This window comes from Helobdella robusta (assembly GCF_000326865.2).
Source record: "Helobdella robusta unplaced genomic scaffold HELROscaffold_23, whole genome shotgun sequence".
Taxonomy (NCBI): domain Eukaryota; kingdom Metazoa; phylum Annelida; class Clitellata; order Rhynchobdellida; family Glossiphoniidae; genus Helobdella; species Helobdella robusta.
The window spans coordinates 2,599,468-2,615,175 of record NW_008704216.1 but is presented as its reverse complement, the minus strand read 5'-3'; the positions used below and the strand labels follow the sequence as shown (position 1 = coordinate 2,615,175).

At 34.7% G+C, this 15,708-nt stretch overlaps 2 protein-coding genes across 2 annotated transcripts; one reads left to right on the top strand and one right to left on the bottom strand.

The window, feature by feature from the left end:
- Positions 1-2,346: 2,346 nt before the first annotated feature.
- HELRODRAFT_185582 (hypothetical protein) lies at positions 2,347-4,063 on the bottom strand. Its single transcript, XM_009019110.1, has 3 exons — positions 3,918-4,063; positions 3,645-3,839; positions 2,347-3,389 (listed from the first exon to the last, which is right to left on the bottom strand). The coding sequence occupies exons 1-2, from the start codon at positions 4,008-4,010 to the stop codon at positions 3,723-3,725; spliced, it is 210 nt and encodes a 69-aa protein (XP_009017358.1). The 5' UTR covers positions 4,011-4,063; the 3' UTR covers positions 2,347-3,389; positions 3,645-3,722.
- An 805-nt stretch (positions 4,064-4,868) lies between these two features.
- HELRODRAFT_79051 (hypothetical protein) lies at positions 4,869-8,586 on the top strand (the record flags this gene model as incomplete). Its single annotated transcript, XM_009019109.1, has 8 exons — positions 4,869-5,107; positions 5,370-5,505; positions 5,817-5,947; positions 6,435-6,561; positions 7,043-7,158; positions 7,316-7,386; positions 7,651-7,739; positions 8,467-8,586. The coding sequence occupies 8 exons, from the start codon at positions 4,869-4,871 to the stop codon at positions 8,584-8,586; spliced, it is 1,029 nt and encodes a 342-aa protein (XP_009017357.1).
- Positions 8,587-15,708: the final 7,122 nt, after the last annotated feature.

Below are 15,708 nucleotides of genomic sequence, written 5' to 3'. Positions count from 1 at the left end.
TTTTATGTAAAAAATGTTCATGTTTTCACAAACTAACAACGAACGAGATTTTCAATAACAATGATACTGACATGAATACTTCTCAACCAACATATAAAGTAACCAAACCAGGTGAACCAGTAAAATAATAATTCAACAACGCGTCTCGAGAAACAAGAAAATACGAAATACGTAAAATCATATGTTACGTTACTCCAACTTGTAACTAACCGACAATGGAACAATACACAATGGAAGTTGTACACAAACACACTCATACATGCGCGCGTGTACACAATATTTTGCACACATACATATATATGAATAATGTACATTATTTGTAGAGTTGAGACTGCGGAGTGTGTAAAAACATTGTACAACAGACACAACAACACTGAACGCTGCAGGGTAACACAACACACGTGTATTGGTTATATTTCCACCTGTGTTCATTGTTTTATTGGCGTACGCGCAATTTATTTGATTGATGTGTGTGTACATTTTTTGTATGCACACCTGGGATGATGCACATTTTCACTTTTTAATACTTTTTACATGTTGTTGTTGCTGTGTCGTAGTAGTTGTTGGTGTTGTTGGTGATGTAAACATGTGGTTATTACATAACAAAATGCGCACGTTCCAATTGTATAAGTAACAATAATAAGCAACATTCTGTATCAAAGTTATCTATATACCGTGCTTCAAACGATTGTGTGTCTCCAACTCTCCGTAATTTGTTTACCCTACAATAAACAAATGTATGTAATATCACTTACTGAGGTAATAGGTAATACTTAACATCAAACGTCACGTGGCAGTACATAAACGCTTTCACAAAAATAACCTAACAGAACAACAACACTTTCTCTACCAAATCAGCAGTAACAACTTCGAACAGAGCACCAGCGAGTAACAACAGTAATATTACAAGTGGAGATAAATTCGTTAGAAAAATTTAAAGCAGACACGTCGATGAGAAACTGACTTGTTTTTATTGACATAAAAAAAACTTGAAAACTTTAACTTGGTGGTATGGCCCAACGTTTTAATAATATTTCACGAATAAATTATTTATATACCATACCAGCATCAGGATCATCTCATTCATCATTACGACATCTGACCTGACATCATCATCATCATTCAATATTTGTGACAACAATGATGTCATCATAGTGTCATCATTTTCGTTGCTACCATTATTACCCTCCTCACCATTTCATCATTAGTGGAAGAAAACAATTCCGGTTGAAGACATCCAGGTGATGAAGAAGATGCCGTCATGAAAGTATATGCGAGGAACGTTTGGTGAGTGAGATAACATTAAAACAGTGTGGAGTTGAGATGTCGAATGTTTAAGAAGTGTGGGCCATTTTATGAATAAATTAATGAATTATCAAACTGCAGCGTTTACATTTTATTTACGGTAGTGATTCATCATTAAAATTCTGAAGATCTTTATAGACGGCTGGGTTGGCCGGGGGTAGGTTACCCGGATGAACCCGCAAAAACTGCAGGATTGGAACCCGGGTCGTGGGAGTAAGTAGACGAACACGCTAACTACTCGGCCACGAGAATCTCAGATGGTGTATTAAAGGAATTGAAACTTAACATAAAAATGTGAAAATGAATACGATACATCGTCAATCTATAGTTTCTGCGGGCCAGTCATTATCCGTACGCTATTTTTAGAAGTTCTCAGCAGAAATAATATAAAAAGTGCGACGACGATGCAGCTTCAGATCCCAGCCCCAGAAAGTTTTTAAAGAAAAGAGCAGGGTCATTTCAATACTAAAATATCTTGAATGGCACTCTGCACAAGTTCAACCCTCTGAGTTATTATATTATTTCGCTGGCGTATTTGTAACGTGCGTATAAGTTTTGCAAACATCATTGTAAATAATTACACAAGCTGTTGAATCTTTCAAATAACAAAGCAATGAATATTTCGGTACAACTGATACGTTGAAATACTTCAGACACCGGGTTTTTTTTATATTCTTTATAATACATGATATTCTATAGTTGTAAATTAAGCTGTCGTGCCGACCCGCACCACACGACGCACATGCATATTTCGAAAGTGGAAGAATTTCACTTAATCAAAATAACACGCCAACCGGATTAGCTCAAAGCCCGCACTCAAAAATTTATGATTAAATAATTTAATTTGATTCAGTTTTTTTGACCAATGTCGAAAGCGAAACACTAAACGAAAAAACATAATTGAGGGGGTATCAAATTTTAATAAACCCAGACTTTAAAAATTCATGCATTATATAACATTGTCCTCCAATTAAACATTAATGAAACACTGTCACTCTTGTCTTCATTGTTTACGGCAAGTGAATGTTTGCAACATATTGTCGACACCTGAAAATTATAACATTTATTACAATAATATAAACCAAACATAATTTAATAATATATAATAAAATCAATATAATAAATTGTCATAAAATACAGCATGGTAATGCAATGGCATAGATCAAATACAACATAAATAATAATAATGATAGTTTAAATGAGGTGTCCTAATAATTAATGTGTGAATTGGTTAAATAATTTTGAAGAGATTATTTTACTAATGAATAATGTGCTAAAATTGTAACTTAATGTTACATGGAAACATAAATTAGAAACAGAGATGGAGTGAGTCAGCTAGCAAGTTCATTCTAGGCTTGGTAAAAATTTAAAAGTAGTAACTATTTTTATTGTTTCTACATTAATCGTTATAATAATTAAAAATCAGATATAGTGGAACAATTTTTATTAATTAAAATATTTCAACTTATTGAGTTTCTACTATTATTAAATAATTTAAAAATAAGAATCAAACTCTTGAAACTTTACACCTAGAAAAGTTCATTCATACTTACAATAGTAAAAAATTATGTTTAAACTAACATTGTTAGTTTAAAACTTTTAAACTAAGTTAAGATTAAAATTAACATTTGCTTAATTAATGGTTAACCATAACAAACTTAATATAATTTAAGCTTTCAACTAAATTAGAATCAAATTAGGTTAGGAGAGCTTGTAACTGCAGATAAAACATCTTCAATTTGAATTTGACATTTAAAAAAAATTCTGGTGTACACCGTACTGTACAAGTAAATGGATGAAATGTTTTCTTGAAAATTGAGAGTTAAACAATGCTACACATTATCATAGTACAGTAGTAGGCTTGTCAGTCAGTAGGCTGATCTTGGAGTTAGACTAGTTGACATCAGAGTAAAGTAGACAATTTGACTTTATTTAGGTAGATAAAATTAATATAAAAATTAAATTAAAAACACATAGAACAAATAATGCAATAAAGAAAACTAGATATTTTTATTTTAAGTTTCTTGTTTCAACTCAACAGTGAAAGTATTGGCTTTTGGTGTTGAGCTGATAGGTGAACTTGACTTGAATGAACCATTACAACAACAACACACGTTTAGACGACATTTTCCCCGAGATCGGGGGTTGCCGTTTGGCTACCTATGATGAAACCGAAATACCCCTCGACGCCATTCCATCATAAGTAATTTATTTGGCTAATTTTTACGCAGGGCACCCTTCCTTACGCAACCACAGTTATAAGCGGTGGGCCTAGCCTTTGATGATCCAACATCACTCACAAGGCAGTGAGGGTAAGTTTAATGTCATAACCAGGACACCTTGAATGAACCATTAAGAATTAAGATTGAACTGAACTAACTAAAAAAACTAGGAAAGTTAATCTTTAGTTTAAATTTTTAATCCTTCAGGAGCTGGTGTCTCAGAAGGAAGAAAGGTGCTCCAAATCCAGAGCCGAAAAAGACGATCATGAGAGCCAACAGTTTCTTTCTGTTGTGGATGTCAAAAGGCAAATTCTACAGGGAAAAAATAGAGTGATAATTAGTAAAACATGAAAAATCTCAAGTTCACATTCAGTGAAAATAAATTCCTACCGCTCCCGGTCTGCCTTGTTGGTCGATGTGAAACTGACGAACGACGGACATGGTGCCTCTCGTCCTCAGCAGACCCAATCTCGAAAACAACATCTTTTTTACTTTAAACTAACTTACTTTTTAATCAACTGAGATGAGAACAAATAAAGCGAAGCCAGCGGAGCCACAACCTTGAATATTACAAAGATAAATAATTTGACTGCTAGTAACAAACATTTAAATCTTGAAAATTTTCTTAAAACATTTAAATAAATATAAAAATAAAATTATTAAAATAATTTTTATATATTTATTTATATCTCATAATTGTTTGAAAAAGTAAAATAATTCGGCCCACCTGGATTGTTCGGTGTTGTTACCTCTGCGCGCATGTTCGAACGATGATTTAATTTAAATGGCTTTTTAAAATAAATAAGTTATTAAAAGTGAACGGTTTTTTAAGAAAAAATTGTTTGGAATCGCGTGCTACCGATGTTTTGGAAGTCACTGACTGGGGGAACGTTTGCGTCTCTAAATTTTTGTAAATATAACTATACGTATAGAGATAAATTAGTTTATTTAAAATTAATATTAACTAATATAAAATTAATAAATAAAGTATGACAGACTTCTAAAAAACAATAAAATAAAGAATAAAACATAAAAAAACCTAGCCTCTATCGATCCAACCAAATCTAACTTAACTTTGTTTTATTTATTATTATTATTATTGGTAAAGTAAGTACCATAAATAAGAAAAGTAGTGATTACTTGCAGTACAGTAGTACTTTAATTTAATTAACTACTAAGTAAGTCTAGATAGGCTAGGTGCTAAGGTCTTAGTCCAACACAAACTAAGCATAATAATATTATAATAATCACATAATAAATAATTAATAGCATAATATTAACACAAAGATAATCTTGAAAGTTTGATTTATTTTTGTGGGCACATGCAAGTAAATCCCAGCAATGGAGAGCACGAGTGAACTTCAAAAAACATGTTTGCAACTGGCATTAGAAGGTGAACGTTTTTGTGGGCAGGGTGACTGCAAACGTGGGGTCCAGTTGTTTGAGACAGCCCTGCAAGTTGGTACCAGCGACCTTGATACCTTGAGTGCCATCTACACCGAACTGGGCAATGCTTATTTCGTTTTACACCAGTATAGAGAAGCTCTCAAATATTACAACTATGATCTCAACTTGGCCAGGTTTAAGTCTATTTTTGTATTTTAATTGACTAATACAACAATCCAAACTGACATACGTAATTATAACAATGGTTTCACTAAAAATGGCCTAATTTCATTCCACAACATAAATATAAAATTGAGGTGGTAATATAAATCAGCATCTAACAGCACCTAATCATATGTTTGATGCAATTTTAAACACACTCAACGCAATAAAGCATAAGAAACCAAACATTTCACCATCCACCATCATCATTGTCGTCGTCGTCATACATCACAGGATGATGAGAGATCGAGCCAATGAGGGCAAGGCTTACAGCAACTTGAGCATCGCGCTGAAGGCATTAAACCTGTTTGAAGAGGCATTTGCATGTTGCCAACATCAATTGAAGATTTATAAGGAGACTGCCGACTTGGTTTGCTGTTTGTTTGTAGTTGTTTGTTGTTGTTTATTGAAGTTTGTTGGTGCTTGTTTGTGTGTGCTAAAGTTGTTTGGGGTTGTTTGTTGGTGGATGTTGTTATTTGACTGTTGCTTGTTTGTTGATGTGGTATGTTGATGTTGTTTGTCGATGCTGTTTATTTGTTAATGTTATTTGCATGATCATCATTAAGATAATGGATTGCATCATCATCAATCAATCAATCAAACAATCAATCAACTAACCAACCAATGTGTCAATCAACCAATTAATCAATCAATCAACCGATCACATGCTATTGAGAACAGGCAGGAGAAGCCAAGGCCTACTACAACACTGGCAACGTACATTATGCAGTTGCCAAGCAGTCTTTAGTCAATGAAATTGAAGTTCAGGGCCGAACTCACAACTCCCTCTTGCAAGCTATCCATAATTACAAGTAGTTTTTTTAAATTATTCATATTGCATCTTTCATGCTAGCTATAAATCGACTGATGATAGTTTTATATCTCCGTAGTTGTTGATGACGTCACACCACACTGAGATTTATATTTCATCTCACTCTAATCAGTTATGTGACTGCATTGTGACTTTTATTTCGAGTACCATTATTGCTATCATTGTTGTTGTAATTATCATTATTAACATTGTTCTTGTTATTATTATTATTAACTTATTATCTTATTAACTTATTATTATTATTATTTACCATCAAGATTATATTGCGATGATTATCGTCATCATCGTCATCGTCGTTTTCACCACCACCACCACCATTATCATCATCGTCATCATCATTTTCACTATCATCATCATCGCTATCATCACCACCACCACCACCATCGTCGCCATCATCATCACCATCATCATCATCATCGCCACGATCATCACCATCGCCACCATCATCATCATCATGGCACCAACAGACTGTCAATCGAGGCGTCGAAGCAAGTGAAGGAGGACTCATCGTTGTTGGGTCGTTGCTATGGTAACGTTGGCAATGCTCTCTACCTCCTGGGCGAGTTCAAGGAAGCCATCCTCTACCATAAGAAGGTCGTCAGGTGGTGGTGTTGATGGTGATGAGGATGATGGTGATGGTGAGGGCAGTGCTGGTAGTGGTAGTAGTGGCAATAGTGCTAATAGTCAGTGGCTGTGTTTTTTGCAGCCAATAACGTTGACAGTGGCAGTAGTGATGGTGGTAATGATAATGATAGTAATAGCTGGAATGGTAGTAATGATAATAATCATTCATTATAAGCAGTGAGATGGTTTCAAGTGTCTGATTTTTGTAGTGACTGGGTTGGAATACTTGGATCCGCACCTGTCATATCCAACATTGATTCACGCATGCTCACCTGCCCTCTGTCTCTCTCTCTCTCTCTCTCTGTGTGTGTGTGTGTGTGTGTGTGTGTGTGTGTGTGTGTGTGTGTGTGTGTGTGTGTGTGAAAGTGTCTTCTAAAAATGGCGGAGAAAAAATTGTGAAAAAAATATGATATTAATAGGTAAGATAAACGTGAAATAATTAATTTGACAGAGGTTGAAGTTGGCATGTCTGCATGGAGACCTGGAGGCCCAGAAGAGGGCGCACACGAATTTGGGCAACTGTTGCATATTCAGTAGACGATTTCAAACTGCCATTACACATTATGAGTTAGTTGGTGTCTAGTTTGTTTGTTCGTGTTGTTTGTTTGTGTTGTGTTGTTTATGTTGTTTGCTTGTGTTTTGTTTTTTGTTTGTCTTGTGTTTGTCGGTGTTGTGTGTTTGCATGTTTGGGTTGTTTGTTTATTCGTTCACTCACCACATGCAGGGCCTGTCTCACCCTCTCTCAGCAGATTGGTGATAAAGCGATGGAAGCACAGGCACATTATAACTTAGGTTGTTGCCATGGTGATGGTGATAGTGATGGTGATGATAATAGTGAGGGTGACGATGATGGTGATGGTGATGATTTTTGTTATTGTATTGCTAGTGATGATGTCATAAGAGTAGTGGTCTGATAAATGTTCTTTTTGGTAATTTTGTTCTCATCATTCTATGGATAATGATGACGATGATAATTATGATGACGAACGTGTGGTGGTGATGACAAATATGATGATGTTGATGGTGATTATGATAGTGAGGATGACAATGTCATACAAGGTAATGCGTATTCACTGATTGGAAAGTTGAAGGTGTCTCTCAAGTACCACCAAGAACATCTCGTGCTAGCCAAACTACTCAAAGATAAGGTTGGTTGGTTGGTTGATTAGCTGATTGGTTGGTTGGTTGATTATGATTAGCTGATTGGTTGATTAGCTGATTGGTTGGTTGATTGTTTGGTCAGTCATTATTGATCTTTCCAGTGTTACCTGCCGGACCCCAAATCCTTTCAACCACAACCAATCATGTTTCTCTGCACAAATTCGATGGGTACCTCTGATGCATCTCATTATCAGTTGTGTTGTATTGTGTTGTGTTTCGGTTGTGTTGTATAATATAGCGCTTTTCACGAAAGAACCTCAGAAGCGCTAGTTTCACTATGGATTGTTTAGCAGATGGATTTTTAACACTTCTTGAAAATCGTTCGGGTTATGTTGTCAATTCTTTTTAGTTCTACGGTTAGATCATTGCAAAGTTGTGCTCACGATGCTGAGAACCTTCTTTCACTCCGTCCATTTAAACTACAAACAAGCGTCCTCTATGATTCAACAGTCAGATGACGTCTGGTGGGTCTAATTTTGTGCAGCTGGTGGGAACATCGACGGCAAAGTTGATTTATATGATTCTTCATTGATAGGTCAGAATCCATTTATATGGTCATCGCAATAAACCCTGAAGATGGTTCTGTCTTCAATTGATTGTCTTTCGAAGTATTACCGTAATGTGGTAATTTGTCCGCTCTGAAAATCACCATCATGGCATCATCATCGTCTTAACTATGATCATGATCAGTATCATCTTCATCATTCATTGCAGATGGGGGAGATGAGAGCGTGGTGGAGTTTGAGTGATGTGTACAGCAGGATGGAGGACCCTGACAATGCCCAACACTGCTACAACTGCTACTATCAACTATCGTCTAGTCAGGTCTGCTGATGGTGGTGGGAGTGGTGGTCAATGGGGGTGGTGGTAGTGAGGGTTGTGATGATGGTCATGGTCGTGGAAACTGTGCTGGCGGTCATGACCAATTGACGGGGATCAACATTTAAAAAATGTTGAAATTTATAAATTTGAAGGGGGCTTACCACCTCCTTCCCCCTCCCTTCCAGATCCGCCACCGATGGTGACTGTGAAGAAGATGATTGAGATGATGATTGGGATGATGAATGTGATGATGATTTTGGTGGTGGTGGTGATGGTACAGATTGTCGAGATCGTTTCGACGATAGAAATTCTGTATATGCAAGTGATGCTTGCTACCATTTTAATGATTAAAATATTGATGATCATCGTGATGACGATTAGAATGGTGATGATGAGGAAGAAGATGATGATAATGATGATGATGATGATATTGTCATCATTAACTACAGTCAGCTGATGTGATCTCAGTCAGCTGTAAGAGTCCAACATCGGAAGAACAATTTGACAGACCATTCCAACAAACACGAACATTACAACAACATCATCAAACATCACAGCAACAACAACATCAAACATCACAGCTACGACAACAACAACAATTGCCATCAAAACAACTTTCACCACAAAAACATCAACAACAACCACACCGAACAAAACAACAACAAACCAACAACAACAACAACAATTTAGATCATTCAACTATTCAGTCAGATGACGACGATTATGATGATGATAGTGATGATAATGGTGATGATGATGATTTTGATGACGATGGCAGTGGCGATGATTATGATGACATTTCTCAAATAGACTTCATTCCAATTTTGCTGAAAAATATTCAAGCTTGTAAAAGGAACGATCTACCTCAACATAAAACAGTCAGTTGCAACAACAACAACAACAACGATTTAACAAACAACGCAAAAAATAACAGTGACAGTAATAGAAATAAAACTGATAAGAAAATCAGCAATAGTATTAAAAATAGTAACTACGTTGATGACAACAACAACAACAACAACATTGACAACAACATTGATGACAACATCAACATTGATGACGACAATAGCAACGACTTTGCCAACAATAGCAGTAACAGTAAAGCAAAAAATACTACCATAAGACCAAAAAACACTAACAACATAGGTCATAGCAGCAACAACAGCAGCAGCAACAACATCAACAAAGGTGCAGATGTCAATGAGGAAATGAGTAACTTGAATACATTACAACTACAACTACCTCTGCGATCTTCGACGACAACAACAACTACTAATGCTGCTGCTACTACTGCTATTACTACTATTTGCAACATGAACGGGAATATTGTTGCCACTTCTATAGCTACTAGTTATGAAACGAATAGTACTACTATAAGGAATAATAATGATGATAATAATAATTATTATTATAATAATAATAACAATTATAATAATAATAATATAATTACTTCTACCCCAACTGATACTTCTGCTATTACGCAACGTCGTAAATTTAAGAAGCCCTCGAAAAAAATTCAAGTCAACAACGCCGATGTTAATGTCACTGAGAAGAATGACAACAATGAAAACAACAACAACAACAACAATAATAATAATTACGTTGATGATGATAATAATGTGTTCTCTTCTGCTGCCGATGGTAGTGTATTGAAAGCCAGCAAGAAGCTGAAGAGGCTGCAACAGAAGATGCACAGCAGACTTGAAGCTGTGAGTGATGTTGATGATGAAGATGATGGTGACTGTGTTGTTGGTTGATGATGAAGATGGTGGTGATGGTAGGGTAGCGATTGCATTGCTTCCGTTAATGATAATAAAATGTTTTTGGTGGTGATGACAGATGAAGGTTATAGAGAATATGATTACGAAGATGATAGGATGACATTTTTTTTAGATTGATTGTATTGACGGCGACGATGATGATATGATGATCGTCATTGATGAAACGCAACAACCGACGACAGACAAGCAGCGCCGACACAAGCAGCCCGCAGCAGAGACCGACGGCGCGTCCTCGTAGCGCGTCTCGCAACCAATCGGCGATGACGTCACGACATCACGTGACCGGCGTCAACTTGGCGACTGTGGAAGTTGATGATGGGGAGGAGGAGGAGGAGGAGGGAGGAGATGACGACCTATGCGAGATCTTGACAAGATGCCAGAGCAGAAGGTTGAACGACCAGCGGTCATCGTACCTCGGAATGGAAAAGGGATGTCAGTGCTTCTATTTTTCTTTATTTATACCTTATTATTATTATTGTTATTGTTGTTGTTATTATTATTATTGTTGTTGTTGTTGTTATTATTATTATTATTGTTGTTGTTGTTATTATTGTTGCTGTTGTTATTTTTTTATCAATTTTTTTGTTATTATTGTTCTGTCAATTATTTTTGATTATTAACATCACTTTACTTGATGGTGAAGTTGTTGTTGTTGTGTTTGTTGGGTTTTATCATGTTCAATATCACTGTCACTAATGATGATATTGATACCATCATCACCATTATCATCATAATCCGTCATCATCGTCATCATCAGCACCATTATCATCATCATTATCACCATCCGTCGTCACCATTATTGTCATCATCATCATCATAATCCATCATCATCATGATCACTATTATCATCTTAATCCATCGTCATCATCATCACCCTCATTACCATCACATGATGCACTCACATCGCAGACACCTCACATTCCATTTCCTCCAAATCATCGTCCTCCTCCGTATCAACAACTGCTTCCGTTGGACTAACGCAACAACAGCAGCAGCAACCACCTAAGCCACAGCAGCAGCAACAGCAGCCAAACAAGCAGCAACCACAAAAATTCATCAGAAGACCTTCTATCAGGTTGCCTGGATTTTTGGGAGATGTCTTCCATAAGAAGAAAAATAACAACAGCATCAATAATAACAGCAGTAATAATAATAGTAACGATAAAAATAATAATAATAAAAGTAGTATTGATAGTGATCGTTTGATGACGGAAAGTTTGAACGACATAATGAACATACTTATGAAAGTGCAAGTTAGTTGTTGGGAGACCTAATTGATTGATCAATAAATTAATGAAATGGTGAATTATTGAATCGATGAATTTATGGGTTAACGTTCAAGTGCATGATAGGAAGAATAGGTGAATGAATGGACGAACAAACAAATAAACAAACAAACAAACAGAAAAATGAATAATCGAATGAATGAACAAATGTTTGTTATCATCTCACATCAAATTAAATCATCAAACATCATGTATTCATTAATACACATTCACGCGCACATTTCACGCCGACATCCACGTACGCTAGTAATTTTCAATGGCCGTAGTATGTACGCTTGCACAGCACAGTACATACAACTCACACACAAACGAACACACTCAAGTGCACGTACGCAAGGCAATCGTACACGCACACACTCACGTACACGTACGCAGGGCAATCGTATGGAAAACCAACGCAGCATCGAGCCATCGCCAGTACATCAGCACAACTGCACGTTCTCTTCGCTATCTTCGTGCGGCAACAGTGGTGTCCTGGAGCCGGACGAGGCCGATGCACTCTTCGGACTCATACAAAATCTCCAATCACATCGCTTGGACGAACAGAGAGTCAACCCACCGTCTGGTCAGTTTTTTTTTCATTGTCGTACCTGTCTTTTCAATGGTTTCTGTTTTAATAATTTTGAATAAATTAATGTTACAAGCATTAGTCTGAAGCACATGCGTTGCATTTTTATTGAATTGCATTTCAAAACACTTGCGATATAATAAACGTCAATGGCCACGAATGCATTAGAACTGTTCAAATATTTTGCTGAAATATTTTTCAGAACTCCAGATGACGACGCCAAGCTCTGAAACTAACTCCTGTTCTATTCCCGCCAAAAAAACTCCAAAAAAGAATGTTTTCTCAAGGAAACGTCTTTAAAACAGCAATGACGTATACGCCTAAGCATACGCATATCAATGCACATATACGTACGCATACATATCTACATTGTACAATCATACGTATACAAATTTCATATAGACGCATGAATACTCAATCGCACGTGGTCTGAAAATTTGGATACTGTTTATTTTACTTGCCATGGTTTAGTCGGTGTGTCAGTAGTTAACATGATGATTTTGTCTACACTTTCAGTTTACAGATAATAATTTATTAGCAGCTTACTTTTTGATTTATTTAAAATTTTCTTTCGTTCTTGACGCGGGATTCGTTATATTCGTTATATCATTCAACTGCCGCCCAACCTGCCTTATATTTCCATTTTTATAACGTTTCAATAACCTCTCTTGAAATTATATATGAAAAAATAAATCCACACACACACACACACACACACACACACACATATATATATATATACATATATATATATATACATATATATATATATATATATATATATATACATATATTCTACAAGATTGTATTGCTGTTGGCGTTGAGAGTGTATGATTGCATGCCTGTAACATGATGGAGGTTTTCATATTTTTTTTTTCTTTTATATTCCGCTAGGGTAAATGAGTTCATTTAGTTATTTATTTAATTTATTAAATTGTTAACTAAATAATTAATTAGTTAAATGGTGATAAACATGTAACACGGTGGTCAAGTTGGTTATTTAAATTGACCCTTATTGGGCCCTGTTTGCATTTAAATTCCTCATCATTTGACTGATGCCTCATAATTTTTAGACATTTTAGTTTAAATTAACGTTCAGTAGACATTTATTTAACCATCAGTATTGCCATGTTGTATTGTAATGTTACATATCAGACTGGAAGGCTCTAACGTACATTTTAAGTTTGTTTGTTGGCAGTTACTTGTTTAACATTTTAAAGTTTATCGTCTGTCTATGCATGCAATGTTTAATATTCAGGCATTTTTTTATAGTTAGTAGTGTTTGCATGTCGTCATAATGTTGCAGCTGGTTGATTCGTTTGTTGATCGGTCGGTCGATTGGTCAGTCGGTCGGTTGGTTGGTCAGTCAGTCATTCGGTTGGTTGGTTGGTCGGTTTATCGAGTTAATAATATTGAGGCCAACAGTATCGATGATGATAGTGAGTGAATAGGATGACGATGAAGATGAGAAGAGTGATGAGAACAATGATTAAATGATAATGGTGATGAGGGGAATATGTCAAACAGGCCGTCATGCTTTTATAGGTTTTATTCTGGTTATAACTGAAGCTCATTGGACTTATAATATAAATACCATATAAAAATTTTGATTAATTGTTCTGTATGTTATATTTGCCCTTGCAGCGTTATATTGTCATGTTATTTTATAATGTTATTAAACCGCTAACAGATGTATTTTTCTCTTTAAAAATGCAATGAAAAATAAATCGAATTTCGCGGTTTTCAGTTATTTTGGTGCCTCTATCTAATTATAATAAGTAGGTTAACGGTCGTAAATAATTAAAATTTGATTACTCTATAAATAAAGGAAATCCAATTTGGGACAGTGAGGCATTAAACAAAATAATAAACTGATTATTTTTAGATTTTTTTAATAAATCTGTGTTCTTTTGTTAAATTTTCCGTCAATCAGAGATTTATTTAATTAGTTAATTAATTATAGAATTATAGGCGCAAAAAAACAAAGTTAACTCATTCCCAATGCATTTCAAACATGAAATGCCCAATGCCTAACTACAGTAATTTTAAAGAAACTTTGATGGCACGACTTTCAAGGAGTAAGGGGCAGTCATACGCCACAAGAGGGCGCTGGGTAACTGAGGGCGCCAAGTACTGTCAGCGAATTTAACCATAAACCAGTTAGACAAGGTGAATCCTAATATTTTTAATATCCAGACAGGAGACAGGCAACCTAAACCTATGTAATAGAGAAAAAGCAAGAACACAGGGCATAAAATAAAAGGACAAATTTTAAATTTCTCGTACTGCCTCAGATGTAGTCAAAAAAGATTTCAATTTAAAAAATATTTGTTGAAAATTTATTAATTTCAGATCTTTGAATTCATATGAATTATATTTAAATCGAACGAATACAAAGTAAACTGCATGCATATCACGACAGCTCGATGAAAATTTTATTAACATACGAAATACGAGCTTATGGGCAGTGTTGTATAGATTACTTTTGGAAAGTAATCTGATTACAAATTACTTTTAAAATTAGCTTGAGATTACAAATTACAGATTACTTTGCAATGATGTGTCCGATTACAGATTACATCATCAAACTTTGAAATTACAGATTACATCATTAGAATTTTATTTAATGAATGTCACATAGGTTTATGAATTATTGAATTATTAAATTGTAATTATTCATAAAATAATTTAAAAAATTGCATTTTTTTTAAATTTCATGCAATTTCAAACAAGTTTGAACCAGAAGCGACTTTGCTTATCCTGCTTCATAACGTCCTTGAGCAGACCAACTACTTTTTAACATTACGTGGGCGGTCTAATTAAAAAACATACGACGTCAATGGATAAACTATTTCTTTTGAATAAGTCTTTTTTTTAGTTTTTTAACTTTAAATTTTAAAAATCTTAGGTATTGTTGTCGTTAAAGTAATCTAAAATAAGGTAATCGTGACACCTGTTTAGATTACAGATTACACAAAAAATGTAATTTGATTACAGATAACAGATTACTTTTATAAATGATGCGATTACAGATTCAAAAAAATGTAATCGATTACGTAATCGGATTACTTGTAATCCGATTACTATACAACACTGCTTATGGGTAGTACGAACTCGCCGGTGACAATGTATTTTCAGATTAAATCGTCATGCATATAATATGCTATAATATATAATAATATAATAAGCTTTAATCTATAATATATATAATCTAGCATCCTTTTAATATCTAATATAATCTTGTATCCTTTTAATATGTAATATATACATATATATGTGTAAAAGGTCCATGGTATAGAATATAGGCTACATTTATATAGCATTAGAATGTATACACATTCATATATTTATATATATATATATATATATATATGTTTTTAGTATGTATGTATTTATGTATGCTGATGTATATATAAATATAATTGTTTATATAATTATCATATATGTATTGAATATATATATATATATATATATATATATATCATACTATAAATAGAAA

Excerpts from the sequence above, each read along its gene's own strand:
- HELRODRAFT_185582 (XM_009019110.1), bottom strand. The coding sequence starts at position 4,010 with ATGTTGTTTTCGAGATTGGGTCTGCTGAGGACGAGAGGCACCATGTCC. Across the intron at positions 3,840-3,917 it reads AACAAGGCAGACCGGGAGCG|AATTTGCCTTTTGACATCCA; the intron begins GTAGGAATTTAT and ends TTTTCCCTGTAG.